This window comes from Phocoena phocoena, chromosome 10 (assembly GCF_963924675.1).
Source record: "Phocoena phocoena chromosome 10, mPhoPho1.1, whole genome shotgun sequence".
Classification (NCBI taxonomy): Eukaryota; Metazoa; Chordata; class Mammalia; order Artiodactyla; family Phocoenidae; genus Phocoena; species Phocoena phocoena.
Window position 1 is genome coordinate 46,859,117 of NC_089228.1, and position 13,722 is coordinate 46,872,838.

Here is a 13,722-nt window from a genome sequence, read left to right on the forward strand (position 1 = left end):
TGCTCACCATCTTCAAACTCAAGACCTACTGTAATGACTAACCTGGAGAAGAATGCTTCATTATGTTTCTATACTGATGAGCTCTTCTTGTGTTCCTGCTTTGCTGGTTCTTTGTTTTTCCTGTAGTTTGCATTAGCCTCTGATTCTTTTTTTTTCCTCTTTCTTTTTTTTAGGGGAGGGGGTCTTCGTTGCTGTGCGCAGGCTTTCTCTAGTTGTGGTGAGCGGGGGCTACTCTTCATTGTGGTGCACGGGCTTCTCATTGCAGTGGCTTCTCTTGTTGTGGAGCACGGGCTCTAGGCACGTGGGCTTCAGTAATTGTGGCATGAAGGCTCAGTAGTTGGGGCTCGTGGGCTCTAGAGTGCAGACTCAGTAGTTGTGGTGCACAGGCTCAGTTGCTCCGGGGCATGTGGGATCTTCCCGGGCTTCCAGGGCTTGAACCTGTGTCCCCTGCATTGGCAGGTGGATTCTTAACCACTGCATCACCAGGGAGGTCCCTAGCCTCTGATTCTTGATAAAGATGTCTGATAGGATGACTCACATGCTGTCTGGCTAGACCCGCTCCTTAAGCCTAGATGTGAACTAACAATCCCATCAGGCTATCCTCTGTGGGATATTAGAGGGTGAGTCTGGATTAGTATATGAGTTTGGATATACATTAAAACTAAATAACGCCTAGCAAATGAGGAGATGATCTTCTTACTAGAGAAGCAGGTGAGAAGATAGCCTGGGAACTTGGTCTGGTGCAGGATTATAAGGAGTGTGAGCCAAAGCCTGTGATAAAGCTTTTCTGAAGAATAAAAAAAGTTAAATTACTCATTCCTTACATGGTCCCAGCCACTGTCTTCCCATGCTTCTAGAATGAATTATTCTCTAGTAATCTTCCTGTATTTGCTACTATAACTAGCTAGCATTTACTGGGTATTTGTTATTTGAGAGCCGCCAGCCTAAGTGCTTTGCATGGTCTCTCATTTAAAATCCTTAAAACCAAAAATAAGCGACAGTTATTTTCTGAGGCTTTTTACAAGTGGAGGCAGATGATATATAACTACAGTTTAGACGTTGTTGCAGAGCTTTTAAAAAATTGTTTTCCAACTTTTTTGACTGCAACCCTCAGTAATGATTATATGTGTGTCTGAAACAAAAGTTTTGTTATGTGATACATTTTTCTATTTCAAATTATACAATTTTATTAAAAAACAGACTGGCTCTGACTCTGTAAGTGGATTTTACTACCCACTAATGAGTAATGACCTGCAAGATTAATATGAGAAATAACAGTGATGTTCTCATGTCATCCAGGGGACCAGAAAAATTCAGACTGGACTAACTCCTATGCTTACTCTGATTATACTTTATAAAATTTGTACATCATTATAGATAAGGATCAAAAGGAAACCGGAAAAGCACAATATTCCAAATGTTTACTGAGCATCTACCATGTGCTAGGCTGAAGGCATAGGATCAAACAACAGTTGGGGCAATTTACTCCATTTCAAAAAGAAAAAAAAATGTTATCTGCTCCTATATATATACTCTGTGTAACCTGTTAAAATCTCATAGATCCATACTAAACAAGGCAAGCCAAAACGAAGGCAAAAACAATACCATCAGTTAACTAGAGATAGGTGAGACTTTCCTCCCTAAAGTTTCCTTTGTCCTGCCCCTTCTTGGGTTAGCAGGTCAGTAAGAACTCAGAGCAGACTGGGCAAAATCCCATAACAAGTTTGTAAGAAAATTTAATCATCTTTTCCGGTAGAGTATGTTTTAATAAAGAGTTCGTTTTTCTCTTTAGGTAAGTCAGTAGTGAATAATACCAGCTGTTTCCCCGAAATGAATCTTTGCTGCTTTCAACTAGGTGGCTGTTTCATTAATTCCACTCATACCTCTGGCATGTGTCCCCCTCCCCAACCCTCAAATCTCACTGTGGGCTGTCATAGGAATTTAGGAGGCAGTCAGAATATGAGAGACAACTTTTTTTAAAAAGAAATTCATTTTCACCTCCATTTCCATACACTATTAGAAAATAGTCTCATAAAACTTTTAAGCCGTGATGTCACTCTAAGTATATGGAAATCTCACATTTGACATATCTTCACACAGATTCATAGTTACATTCTACAGATCTTCTGGATGCTATGAGATTTAGAGTATAGTGTTAGGACTGGCCTAGAGTTGATAAGAGTTAAGCCCTACCTTTACTAATCTGTTTAGCTTATGTTGCTTGGCCTATTCTTAGGAAAGAGAGCCTTCTGCCCAATGGCTTGTTGGCATCTGTTAGTACACTGGGGTTGGGAAATAAGGATCATAGCCCTAGTTCTGCATTGACTAGCTTTAGGTTCTGGAGTGAGTCACATAGTACATCTCACCTTTCTTCTCATCTGATGAGATGAAAGATTGGGCTGGGTATTCTCCAAGGGTCCTTGGAACTCTGTGCTCTGGGTCTGTGCTCTGAAGCTTTCTGTTTGAGAAAATGCAGTCAGAGCAAAGGATTCATTACTAACTCATCCTTATCTGTACTGACAAAAATAAGAAAACTTCTTATATTGGGAAAATAATAGCTGTCTGTTCCCATGTTCTGTTTTTTTTACCTTTCTATTTCGATTATGACCGACACAGAATCAGTGTCGGTTCACCCTTGGGAGATTTTTACTGCCATTTGTTGACTGTTTTGGCTACAGTTGAATATCGTTTTGTGTCAGGACATTTATGTATTGTTGAAGATCTTTATGATGTGTTATACCGTGATACAATCACAAGGACATGGTTCTGGTTTTCCCTCATCAGAAAGATGCTTCCTAAGATGGAAAAATTAAAACTATTAGTGACATGAAACAATTTTTATATGAGTTTGGAATGAAGCTTTTCTGTCTCTGAAGTAAAGAAGAAAGTTAGGAAAGGATTAGGAACAGAATCTAATGCCAGTATATCATGATGTTATGCATAGGGTAAATGTGTTCCTGTTCACCAAACTGAAATCCCAAACTAAGGGTATAATTTCAGCCCATATTGTTACATTATCTTCATGTTTGTCAAACGTTCATTCAAAGTTCTTTTGAATCCACCTAAAGTGCTAATGCCTCATAAATTTTTAGAATGATTTGGTTCATAGGAGATAACTATTGTTGGTGTCCGAAGCCATTTTATGAGTGTAATATTAATCTCCAGTCATTTCTGCAGTGTCAACCATGAGATACGTGGAACCATTGGATTTTTCTGAATGGTCAGTGATCTATATCATCTGCCAGAGTGTAGCTTAAACAACAACAAATGCTGTCTTTTCTTGTTTCTCAAGAATAACCACAGTTATCATATACCCTTTCACACATCCGTTACTTTCCACATTTAGAAAGATTAAAAATGAAGCCCTCTTTATACCATAACAACTCTCAAATCCTACCAAATCTCATCAATTTATGCATAATAAGAGCATGATGTAACCTGTCCAGTCATTAGTTTTTTCTTTAATGCAAGGTTTTTGAAGGAAGTTCATTCTATTTTTACTTTATAAATCGTGTAATTTCTTTATAGTCCTAGGGTGAATTTGCCAAATGATCTGAAGTCTGTTCTTTCCCATGCAGGGTTAGTCATCTCATTTTAGTGGAGCCTTGGGGTTTTCCTGAGCGACCACACCTTGCTGATGAAGAGAGACCAATTCCAATTTGGATCAGAGCCTTGGGAGCAGCATTGACTCCCTTTAACCCTTTAGCCAGCCTCAGGATTGCAGGACCCTTTGGTGAGTGCTTGCTTGTATCTGTATCCTAGGAAAGCAACATGTTTATACATAGCAATAGAGGAGTATTTGCTGATCACCATTGTTAGTTAAAATCTTAAAAACAAACAAAAAAACTGAACCTTACTTTTTCTCCTCCTCCTCTAAAAAGTACCAGTCCATGCATAAAGGTGAATGAAACCAGGCTCCTCTCTTTAAAAAGGAGTCTTCAGGGCTTCCCTGGTGGTACAGTGGTTAAGAATATGCCTGCCAATGCAGGGCACACAGGTTCGAGCCCTGGTCCAGAAAGATCCCACATGCCACAGCAACTGAGCCTGTGCTCCACAACTACGGAGGCTGCGCTCCAGAGCCCATGAGCCACAACTGCTGAACCTGCGTGCCACAACTACTGAAGCCTGTGCGCCTAGAGCCCGTGCTCCGCAACAAGAGAAGCCGCCACAGTGAGAAGCCCGCACACCGCAACGAAGAGTAGCCCCTGCTCACCGCAACTAGAGAAAAGCCCGTACGCAGCAGTGAAGACCCAACGCAGCCAAAAATAAAATAAATAAATTTATTTTTTTAAAAAAGGGTCTTTATATTGTAAACATTACAGATAATTAGCAAGCAGAAGAGGTGGGAAATGCTAAGGATGAGGTTAGGTGACCTTGAACATTCTGAAAAAAGCCAAGCAAGTAGTGTCTTGGGGAAGTTTACCTGCTAGCCCGAGGCATGGGAGTTTATCTGCTAGCCCCAGTGACCTGTTGAGGAGCCTTTGGCCAGTTAGTGATGTCCAGCTGACAGGTCACAAAGCCTGACCTGACCGATAAACGTGGGATAACAGGTACCATTACTCAGATTCCTTTCTTGCCCTGTAATGTCAGAGTGTTAAGAAGATAAAAGTCATCCTTTCTCACAAAGATTTGGGGGACTCCTGATTTGTGTTTCTGGTCATATTTTGAGTTTAGTCTCTGATTTAAGTTATTTGGCCCTCAGCTCTTCTGTCTCAGCCTCACAGCCAAGGGAATTTCCTTCCCTCGTTGTCACAGATGGTGATGGTCTGGACCTCTGCCTTCCCTTCTCTTACAGCTTGTGTCAGTTAAGAGGGCTTTTGGCTGAAAGGGACTGAAGACCTCAGCGGTTTAAACCAGAAGGCCTTTTATTATTTCCTTAACAAGCAGTCTGGAAGCAGGTGGTTTTAGCATTTGTTCCCAAAGCTAGCTCCTTGATGTTAGGGTTTGGGTCTGTGTATGTGATTCTCTTGACCTTTTACCTCACAGTTGTTCAGTGGTTGCTAGGACAGGAAGCATGATCTCACAGGCTCTCTGAACAAGAAGAAAGGAAAGCATGATGCTCTTTGTCAGGGAAGGACGTCTTCCCTGGGAGCCCCAGCAGACTTCTCCTTATGTCTCTGCCCACCCCTAGTTCTTCCATTAGCAAAGAAGAAGAAATTTCTATGACTGATCAATCATCATTTGTTCCCAGGGGCTGGAGCGAGGGGCCTGCTTTCCTGGGAACGTTGCTGCCTAAATGATACACAAAAGTCAGGTTCTCTTAGCAAGAAAAGAGTAGCGGTGTGGCGGGTGGGTGAGGGTGAGGCAATACCTGCTGCATAGGTGACTGTACATTCTGCTGCCCCCTGTCCAGGCCTGCACCCGCCCTTGCCTGAGTGCCATCCCTTTGGGAGAGCAGCGGGACTGCTGCAATGAGAAGAGGGCACAGGGACTGAATTGGTGACCACACTACATGCCCTCAGTACTCGTGTAGGTAGCCTCTTTTCACCGCCCCCCCCAATAGAACCACGCCTTCTTAGGTGCCTGGTCCTCCTTTGATGAGCTGCTTAAGAGCTTTATCGTCCTGACATGTAAGTGGGTTTTGCTTGGTCACAGTTACACAGGTAGCAGTTATGGGAAAAGTAAAGCGTAAAAAGAAGCTAGGAGATAATGATGGGGGAGGGAGGAAGCCTAGGGGGGGCCCTTTAAAGCCATGTCCTCTGCCTCCCATTGTTGTTTGCACATGGTGGTGAGGGTGATGCAGAATGTCCACTGCATCATGAGAATTCTTGGTGGAGCTGTGTAATTCCTTCAGAGATGGGAAGGCAGGGCCAGTGAAGAAGTAAGATCTTGCTAGAGTATTGGGTGGTGATAGCAGAGAGGGAAACCGGCCAGTCCCTGGGTCCCCGAGGGAAAGCAGTAACCAGACAAAAGTTCCTGCTCTTCATCCTCTTTGCTTTGGGGGCCTTGACCCTGCCTCTCACCTCAGGGGTGGGACCGTGAGAGCCACTGTGGATGGACTTAGCAGGGAGTTCTGCTAGTGTCCCAAGCAGAAACTCTGAATTAATTTTCCCAAGAAATATTTATATACCAATTCACTTCATATAGATGCTAATGTGTTGTAATTGTGGAAGAAATACAAATTAAGTTAATTTTATGTATGAGCTGTCCTATTCACCTCCCTTGTTTAATACAATTTATTTTCCTATAAAAACAAGTCTTAGGCAACTGTTTTTGAGCCCCTAAAGCATATTAGTAAGTCAACGTATGACAGACTTTTATTCTTATTTTAATCTTTCCTTAGGGAACTTGAGGAGAGCAGTTTCTAGGATCTGTGCTTTTTTCCACTTAAAATACATATTTGAATACATGTGTAATGTAGCATGTAGTGCTCATTATAGAAGCAAACACTAAACTCTTCTATATTTGTATATAAATTAAATTATAATTTAAAACATACATATAATTTAAAATGTTTGTTTTCTATTAAATAGGTTTAAGTCTAGTACAGCGTTTAAGGCCTGATTTCAAACGGAAGTATTCTTCAATGTTTGCAGATGATACTGTGACAGAATACATTTACCACTGTAATGTCCAGACTCCGAGGTAAGGTTTATCTAAACTTACTGTGTTTGTGTTTTAGACTTCTATTTTTTGAAAATATATGAATAGTACAGGAGATTTTTATCAGTATGTAAATGACTAAATTTAAAAGGACAAGTAGTTAAATGACTAACACTTCTTAACTTACTCATCTATTCATGGAGCACCTACTATGTAAAACATTGTACTGGATTCTGATGAGAGATTAAAAAGCCAGACAGGGCACAGTGGTTGAGAATCTGCCTGCCGATGCAGGGAACACGGGTTCGTGCCCCGGTCGGGGAAGATCGCACATGCCACGGAGCCTGCGTGTCCGGAGCCTGTGCTCCGCAACGGGAGAGGCCACAACAGTGAGAGGCCCGCGTACTGAAAAACAAAAACAAAAGCCAGACATACTTTCTTCCCCTAAGGTGCCTATGGATAGTTGAGGGAAGTCTTGGTCTTGGGCATCTTGTTAAGGTGGTCAGAGTTGAGAGAGAAAGAAGAATTTCAAATAAAGCAGCATTCCCAAATGAGTGTGAATGTTCTACAAAAAAGGAGTTCTGGGTTAAACAAGAATGGTTTTCTGTACCATGGATCTTCTTAGAACCGTTTTTTAAGCCAAAGGTTTTTTGTTGTTGTTGTTTGTTTGTTTTTTATTTTCAGTTGTGTTGGGTCTTCATTGCTGCATGCGGGCTTTCTCTAGTTGCAAGCGGGGGCTACTCCTCGTTGTGGTGCGTGGGCCTCTCATTGCGGCAGCCTCTCTTGTTGTGGAGCACGGACTCTAGGCTCACGGGCTTCAGTAGCTGTAGCTTGTGGGCTCTAGAGCGCAGGCTCAGTAGTTGTGGCACACGGGCTTAGCTGCTCCGCGGCATGTGGGATCTTCCCAGACCAGGGCTAGAACCCGTGTCCCCTGCATTGGCAGGCGGATTCTTAACCACTGTGCCACCAGGAAAGCCCAAGCCGAAGGGTTGTGAATCTCCCAGGTGCGTGGGCGATACTAGGCAGCATTTTCAAGTTCATTTGCTGATTGCACCCTTCTTTTACTCAGCACTTCTTCAAGTCTGTGTGTCAGCATGAGAAACACTGCTGCAGCGGTGAGGAGTAAGTGAGGGTCGAGGGGAAGGGGAGTCTGCGTGAATTTTGACAGTGATTGTGAGAGAGAGCATAGTAGAGGGAGCAAGAGGGCCAAGCAAAGGTATTTCTTTTTCTTTTTTTTTTAAATTACTTGTGGATGTTGTGTACAAGGCACCGGTAGAGAAAACAGAGCCTGAAAGTCTTGACGAGCTGGAAGGATCCTGCAAGACAGAGCCTGCAGTCATTAGGGAGAGGATCAAGAATGGAGTATGATGATGAGAGCTCTAGTTCTTGTGCTGGGTTCTGTACCAGAATTATTAGAGGAGTTTGTCAAAAATGTGGTGCCTCAGCAAAGGAAACCATAAACAAGATGAAAAGGCAACCCTCAGAATGGGAGAAAATATTTGCAAACGAATCAATGGACAAAGAATTAATCTCCAAAATATAGAAAAAGCTCATGTAGCTCAATATTAAAAAAACAAACAACCCAATCCAAAACTGGGCAGAAGACCTAAATAGACATTTCTCCAAAGAAGATATACAGGTTGCCCACAAACACATGAAAGGATGCTCAACATCACTAATCATTAGAGAAATGCAAATCAAAACTACAATGAGATATCATCTCACACCAGTCAGAATGGCCATCATCAAAAAATCTACAAACAATAAATGCTGGAGAGGGTGTGGAGAAAAGGGAACCCTCTTGCACTGTTGGTGGGAATGTAAATTGATACAGCCACTATGGAGAACAGTATGGAGGTTCCTTAAAAAACCAAAAATAGAACTACCATATGACCCAGCAATCTCACTACTGGACGTATACCCTGAGAAAACCATAATTCAAAAAGAGACATGTACCACAATGTTCACTGCAGCACTATTTATAATAGTCAAGACATGGAAGCAACCTAAGTATCCATCGACAGATGAATGGAAAAAGAAGATGTGGCACATATATACAAAGGAATATTACTCAGCCATAAAAAGAAACGAAATTGAGTTATTTGTAGTGAGGTGGATGGACCTAGAGTCTATCATACAGAGTGAAGTAAGTCAGAAAGAGAAAAACAAATACTGTATGCTAACACATATATATGGAATCTAAAAAAAATGGTTCTGAAGAACCTAGGGGCAGGACAGGAATAAAGACAAAGACATAGAGAATGGACTTGAGGACACGGGGTGGGGGAGGGGTAAGCTGGGACGAAGTGAGAGAGTAGCGTTGATTTATATACACTACCCAGTGTAAAATAGATAGCTGGTGGGAAGCAGCTGCATAGCACAGGGAGATCAGCTCGGTGCTTTGTGACCACCTAGAGAGGTGGGATAGGAAGGGTGGGAGGGAGACACAAGAAGGAGGGGATATGGGGATATATGTATGCATATAGCTGATTCACTTCGTTGTACAGCAGAAATTAACACAACATTGTAAAGCAATTATACTCCAATAAAGATGTAAAAAAAATAATAATTGTAGTGAAGACCATTGAATATTAAAAAAAAAAAAGAAAGTGGTACCTGAACTCTGTCTCTAAGACTCTAATTCAGCAGTTCTGGGCTACATCTTTAACAAATGCTTCAGATGATTCTAGCCATAGACCATACTTTAAAATATAAAAGTGGTACCTCTTCCTTTCTAAGACTGAAACTTGGGTGAAAGGCTGAGAGGTGAGATGCAGAGACAGCCTCCTTCACTTTTTTTTTGTTGTTTCTCTCTCACTTCTGTCAGAGAATATGTACACCTACTTTATTAAAAATATTGAGGCCTTAAGAGCACTTGAGGTATAGCTGTAGCCTCAGTCTTTTTAATAAAGTAGGTTAGAGGTTCTCTGCCAAAGGTGAGGGAGGCTGGAGAGGTTTGGGGGTCCCCCAAGGGTTTGATGTTTTGTGACTCACCAGGCAGTTGGGTGTGATGGTTTAGGTCTACACACTTCATTGACTTGTTTCAACTATTTTTAGTGGCCTGTTCCAGGGACATCATCTGTTTTCCTGCATGGTCTTAGTGGTTTGTTCTTCACCTACTCACATTTCATGATTACGTGTGCCTGTGTAATCCTAGTTTGTTGCCTTTCTTGTGGTGGAACTTGAATTCATAAACGGCCATTCAGAAGCACACCTAGTACAAGGAAAGAAGAGAAATGACGGCAGAATGGATCTGTCCTAGGAGTTAGCCAAATGTTCTGTATTTTATGCGACAGTCAGTCAGCTGTGGCCGTGAGAGAAGACATAGGACAGGTTCAGGAAAACAAAGTTTAGTATACTCACAGGTCCTAGAGAGGGGGTCACTGAATGCTTTGAAGGGTCGGGGGGACGCACCAGATTTTGGTCAGGTGGCAGAAGACAGGAGTGAGGGAGAGTCCAGGCAGGAGCCTTTACTGGGTTCTGCAGGAGAGGCAAGGCAGCGCAGGGCAGGCAGTGTAGGATTTGCTAGTTGAGTAATTTCAGTGGGCACTAAGATATAGGGGTGGTTTCTAGTTGTCTGGCCCTGGGCTGATTAAGGCAGAGGAACATTGCCTCTGGGGATGTGCAAGCCAGACAGAAGAGTGCAGCTCTGGATTGGTTAGTTTGCATATAAAGGCAGTCCCAGTTGAGTCGTTTGCTGTCTCTACAAATTGGCTAGCTCCAGGAGGCTGTCTCTCCCCAGCCGGAAAGGTTTTTAAAGATGGCAAACATCATAACAGGCAGAAAAATTTAAATATAAACAATACACAAAGAATACTTAAGCTGAATGTGTTCTTATCTTGGTATTGGTTTTGCCATTGTAGGTAAAATGCTGGTGTGATGAACATGTGGAAAAGCTGCCTTGTAAATAAGTTAGAGTGAAAAAACATATTTCAGCTATCCCCACAGGAAATTTGATGGTTTTATGATAGGGACTTAGGGTTGCATGTTTTGATTCGGAAGATGATCATTTTTTTGAGTTTTTTTAGAGTTTAAAGCATCCTTGTTTATCTAACAAAAGCATATAACTTCTGTGGGGTTTGTTCCTTACATTTCCTAGTAAATTATTTTCTATGTAAGCTGCGGTTTTTCTTAAAAGGAGGAGAAGCTAAATATGAGTCTGTTTTGGTAGAGGTGGGAGTGTGATACCTACGTATCCCCCAGAATCATACATATGATTTTCTCCCTTTCTCCCTCTGAACGCAGTGGTGAGACTGCGTTCAGAAATATGACTGTCCCTTATGGATGGGCAAAAAGACCAATGCTGCAGCGAATTGGTAAAATGCACCCTGACATTCCAGTTTCGGTGATCTATGGCGCCCGATCCTGCATAGATGGCAATTCTGGCACCAGCATCCAGTCATTACGACCACATTCGTATGTGAAGACTATAGTAAGTGTGTGGTTTATTTTTGGCTTATAGTTGTAGGTGAAGTCTGTTCTATTATCTTTGCTTTCAGTGAGATTTCAGGTCATCCCTGTGCTTTCACATCTAAGCTCTACCTGCAGCTTTGGTCAGAGACCTGCTGTCACTTGTGACGGGGGCAGGCTTTGACCCATACAAATCTTCATGTCCAGACAGCGAATCCCCATTCTTAGGCCCTTGTCTGTCCTAGAGCCACAGCATCTCCGCAGTGGGAGAGACTGAAAGAGGGACAGACAGGTCCAATAGCACTGCGACCACCTCCCGAGGCAGCACATGCTTACTTTGTTCAGTGTTTCTGTTGGCCCTATTAGAGGTCAATTTAGAATGTTATTTTTGCATATGAAAATTTTAGTAAGGTTCACTGGATTTTCTCTTTATTCTCAGATCCTTTATTTAATGAAGTATATAATAGTTACTACAGATCAGTACTGCTTTTTCTTTTATGTTTTATATATAGTTGTTCTCACTTTCATTGCTAAGTGTCTTTGTGTGTGTCATTGTGTTTTATTAAATGCTTTTACTCACTGACCATCTGACTCCTTTTCCTTTCCTAGGCCATTCTCGGAGCAGGGCATTATGTGTATGCAGATCAACCAGAAGACTTTAACCAGAAAGTGAAGGAGATCTGTGACACTGTGGACTGAACACACTGCAGATGACGTGGAAATGCACATGGGTAATACAGTTCCTCAGCAATAATTTGCAGTCTGCGATGCAGAGAGTAAGGAATCTCACATGAGAACCAGGCAGTCTTCTTGACTGTACTTTCCCCATGTTTTCTTTATGAAGCTGCTAGCACATTTAAACCAGGTAGTGCCTTCTAGAATAATGACTTTCCTTTCTCCAAAATCAACATGTACAAGAGTCTCCAAATCTGGTAGCTTTAATAAAAGGTTATTTGTCCATCTGCTGTACTGAAATATTGTAATTTTTCAACTGAAATTTTTATTTCTATCTAACTTTGCTATATCAAGTATTTTTTATATTGCAGTCTGTACTGCCAATTTTAAAAAGTGATTTCTGGGTTCATTATTTTATATAATGTAAAGGTGCACCTTATTTTCCTTGCTTATATATACCATGTCTAATAACTGATAGAGTTAAACAAAATTTGGTGTGTTTTTATGTAAAAATTTGTCACTTTCTTAGAATGCTTCACTTCATTTTTGAAATGGAGTGTTGAGACAGGGTTTTGGTTAAAAAGATGGGAGTTGATTTCTAGCATTGATTTTTCTGATTTTCCTTTGTTCTCTATTTAAGGCTGCAAAGCCATGTTCACCGTTTTAAATGTGATCCATCCTTAAGTATTTCAAGTACGGAAAAGCCTTAACTAAAAGTCTATCCTATTTTCCCCCATTAATACTGTTATTCTTTTCTTTGAGCCTGCATGCAGCAGAAGGAACAGATTTCCTCACTGAGGGGTCATTAAGACTGTTACCTTCCAGTAAGCCAAATCATATATTTTCATCTAATTCTTGTTAGATGGATGCTAAAACTGGATTACATTTTTACCACTAAAATACAAAAATCGGTGGTGCTATTATATCTCATGGCACCAGAAGTTAGCTAGTACTTGGGGGGTTTTTTGTTTTGTTTTTTTAAGAGTTTCGTGTTGATTAAATAACTTACATACTTTATTACAAAAATTCTGTAAGGTTGATTGAACTATTTGACAGTAACTACCATCAAGTGTAGCACTTTCTTGCTGTTTTTAATACAAGGAAAGTTTCTCTGAAACTGTGAAAAAGCTCCATGTGGTAACTGGCTACTACTGAGAAGACCCTCCACAAAAGAAAGTTGAACAGGATGGTCACCAGCAAGTCATCTTTGCCTTATGTTTTGCTTAATGTTGCTTGTCTAGGAGAGAGGTGGTTATGTAAATAAAAACAGTGAACTAGAGCAAATAATGACTTCATAGTTTTGATTGTTGCATTTAAAAAATGATTAATTAGGAAATCTTTAGTTGTTGGGAAATGTAAGGTTGTATCACTGTTGATTAACTGTGAGGAAGACGAATGTTCTGTTTTCAACAATATCTCCCCTGCCCCAAAAATAGGCACATTTCACTGAATCATGACAAGTAGCTTCCCAGTGAGCAATTTGTCTCAGTTGTGGGATGGACTGGGTTAGTCCAGAAGGTAACAGGAGAGCCAAGTCAGATTTCTCTACCTTGAGAATAAAAGTAGTCTTTACTTTTTTAGTTTGTATCTTGGATGGCCAGATTCAAACCTATAAGTGGTGCAGATAATTTGGGTCATTTTTGGTGTTTTTATTTGACACACTCTCCAGTCTCTCTTAATTTTCCTTTGCTGGGTGAATGACAGTTTTTAGTCGTACAGGAGGGTTTCTGCACAGGAAATGTGATCTCAGACCTTAGAGGGAAGTTACTAGGTTCACTTAGTAGATGGGGCTTCTACCCGTAGATGTGCCAAGTGATTCAGGGAAAAGATGTACCCAGGTGTCAAGTGGAACTTATTGTCCTAACAACTAATATTGGTTTCTTTGAAAAATATTGCCATAATTCTTTTTAAAAGGTGAATTTTACCTTGGGCTATTGTATATGTAATTTTGTGAAGATTGAGCTAACACAGAAAGTCCCAATCCTTGAATTCCTGAAAATAGAGTGGGTCCTAAATGTTTTCTTTTAAAAAAAAAAATCTGGGCTTCCCTGGTGGCGCAGTGGTTGAGAGTCCGCCTGCCGATGCAGGGGACAC

General features: G+C 41.2%; 1 protein-coding gene across 1 annotated transcript in view; it reads left to right on the forward strand.

The window, feature by feature from the left end:
* ABHD5 (abhydrolase domain containing 5, lysophosphatidic acid acyltransferase) overlaps positions 1-11,922 on the forward strand; it is a 45,105-nt gene extending 33,183 nt beyond the window's left edge. The window contains exons 4-7 of the mRNA XM_065884596.1: positions 3,579-3,733; positions 6,474-6,585; positions 10,789-10,975; positions 11,563-11,922. Of these exons, the coding sequence (XP_065740668.1) occupies positions 3,579-3,733; positions 6,474-6,585; positions 10,789-10,975; positions 11,563-11,652 (544 nt within the window). The 3' untranslated portion in view covers positions 11,653-11,922. The remainder of the gene's footprint in view (positions 1-3,578; positions 3,734-6,473; positions 6,586-10,788; positions 10,976-11,562) is intronic.
* The last annotated feature ends 1,800 nt before the right edge of the window (positions 11,923-13,722 follow it).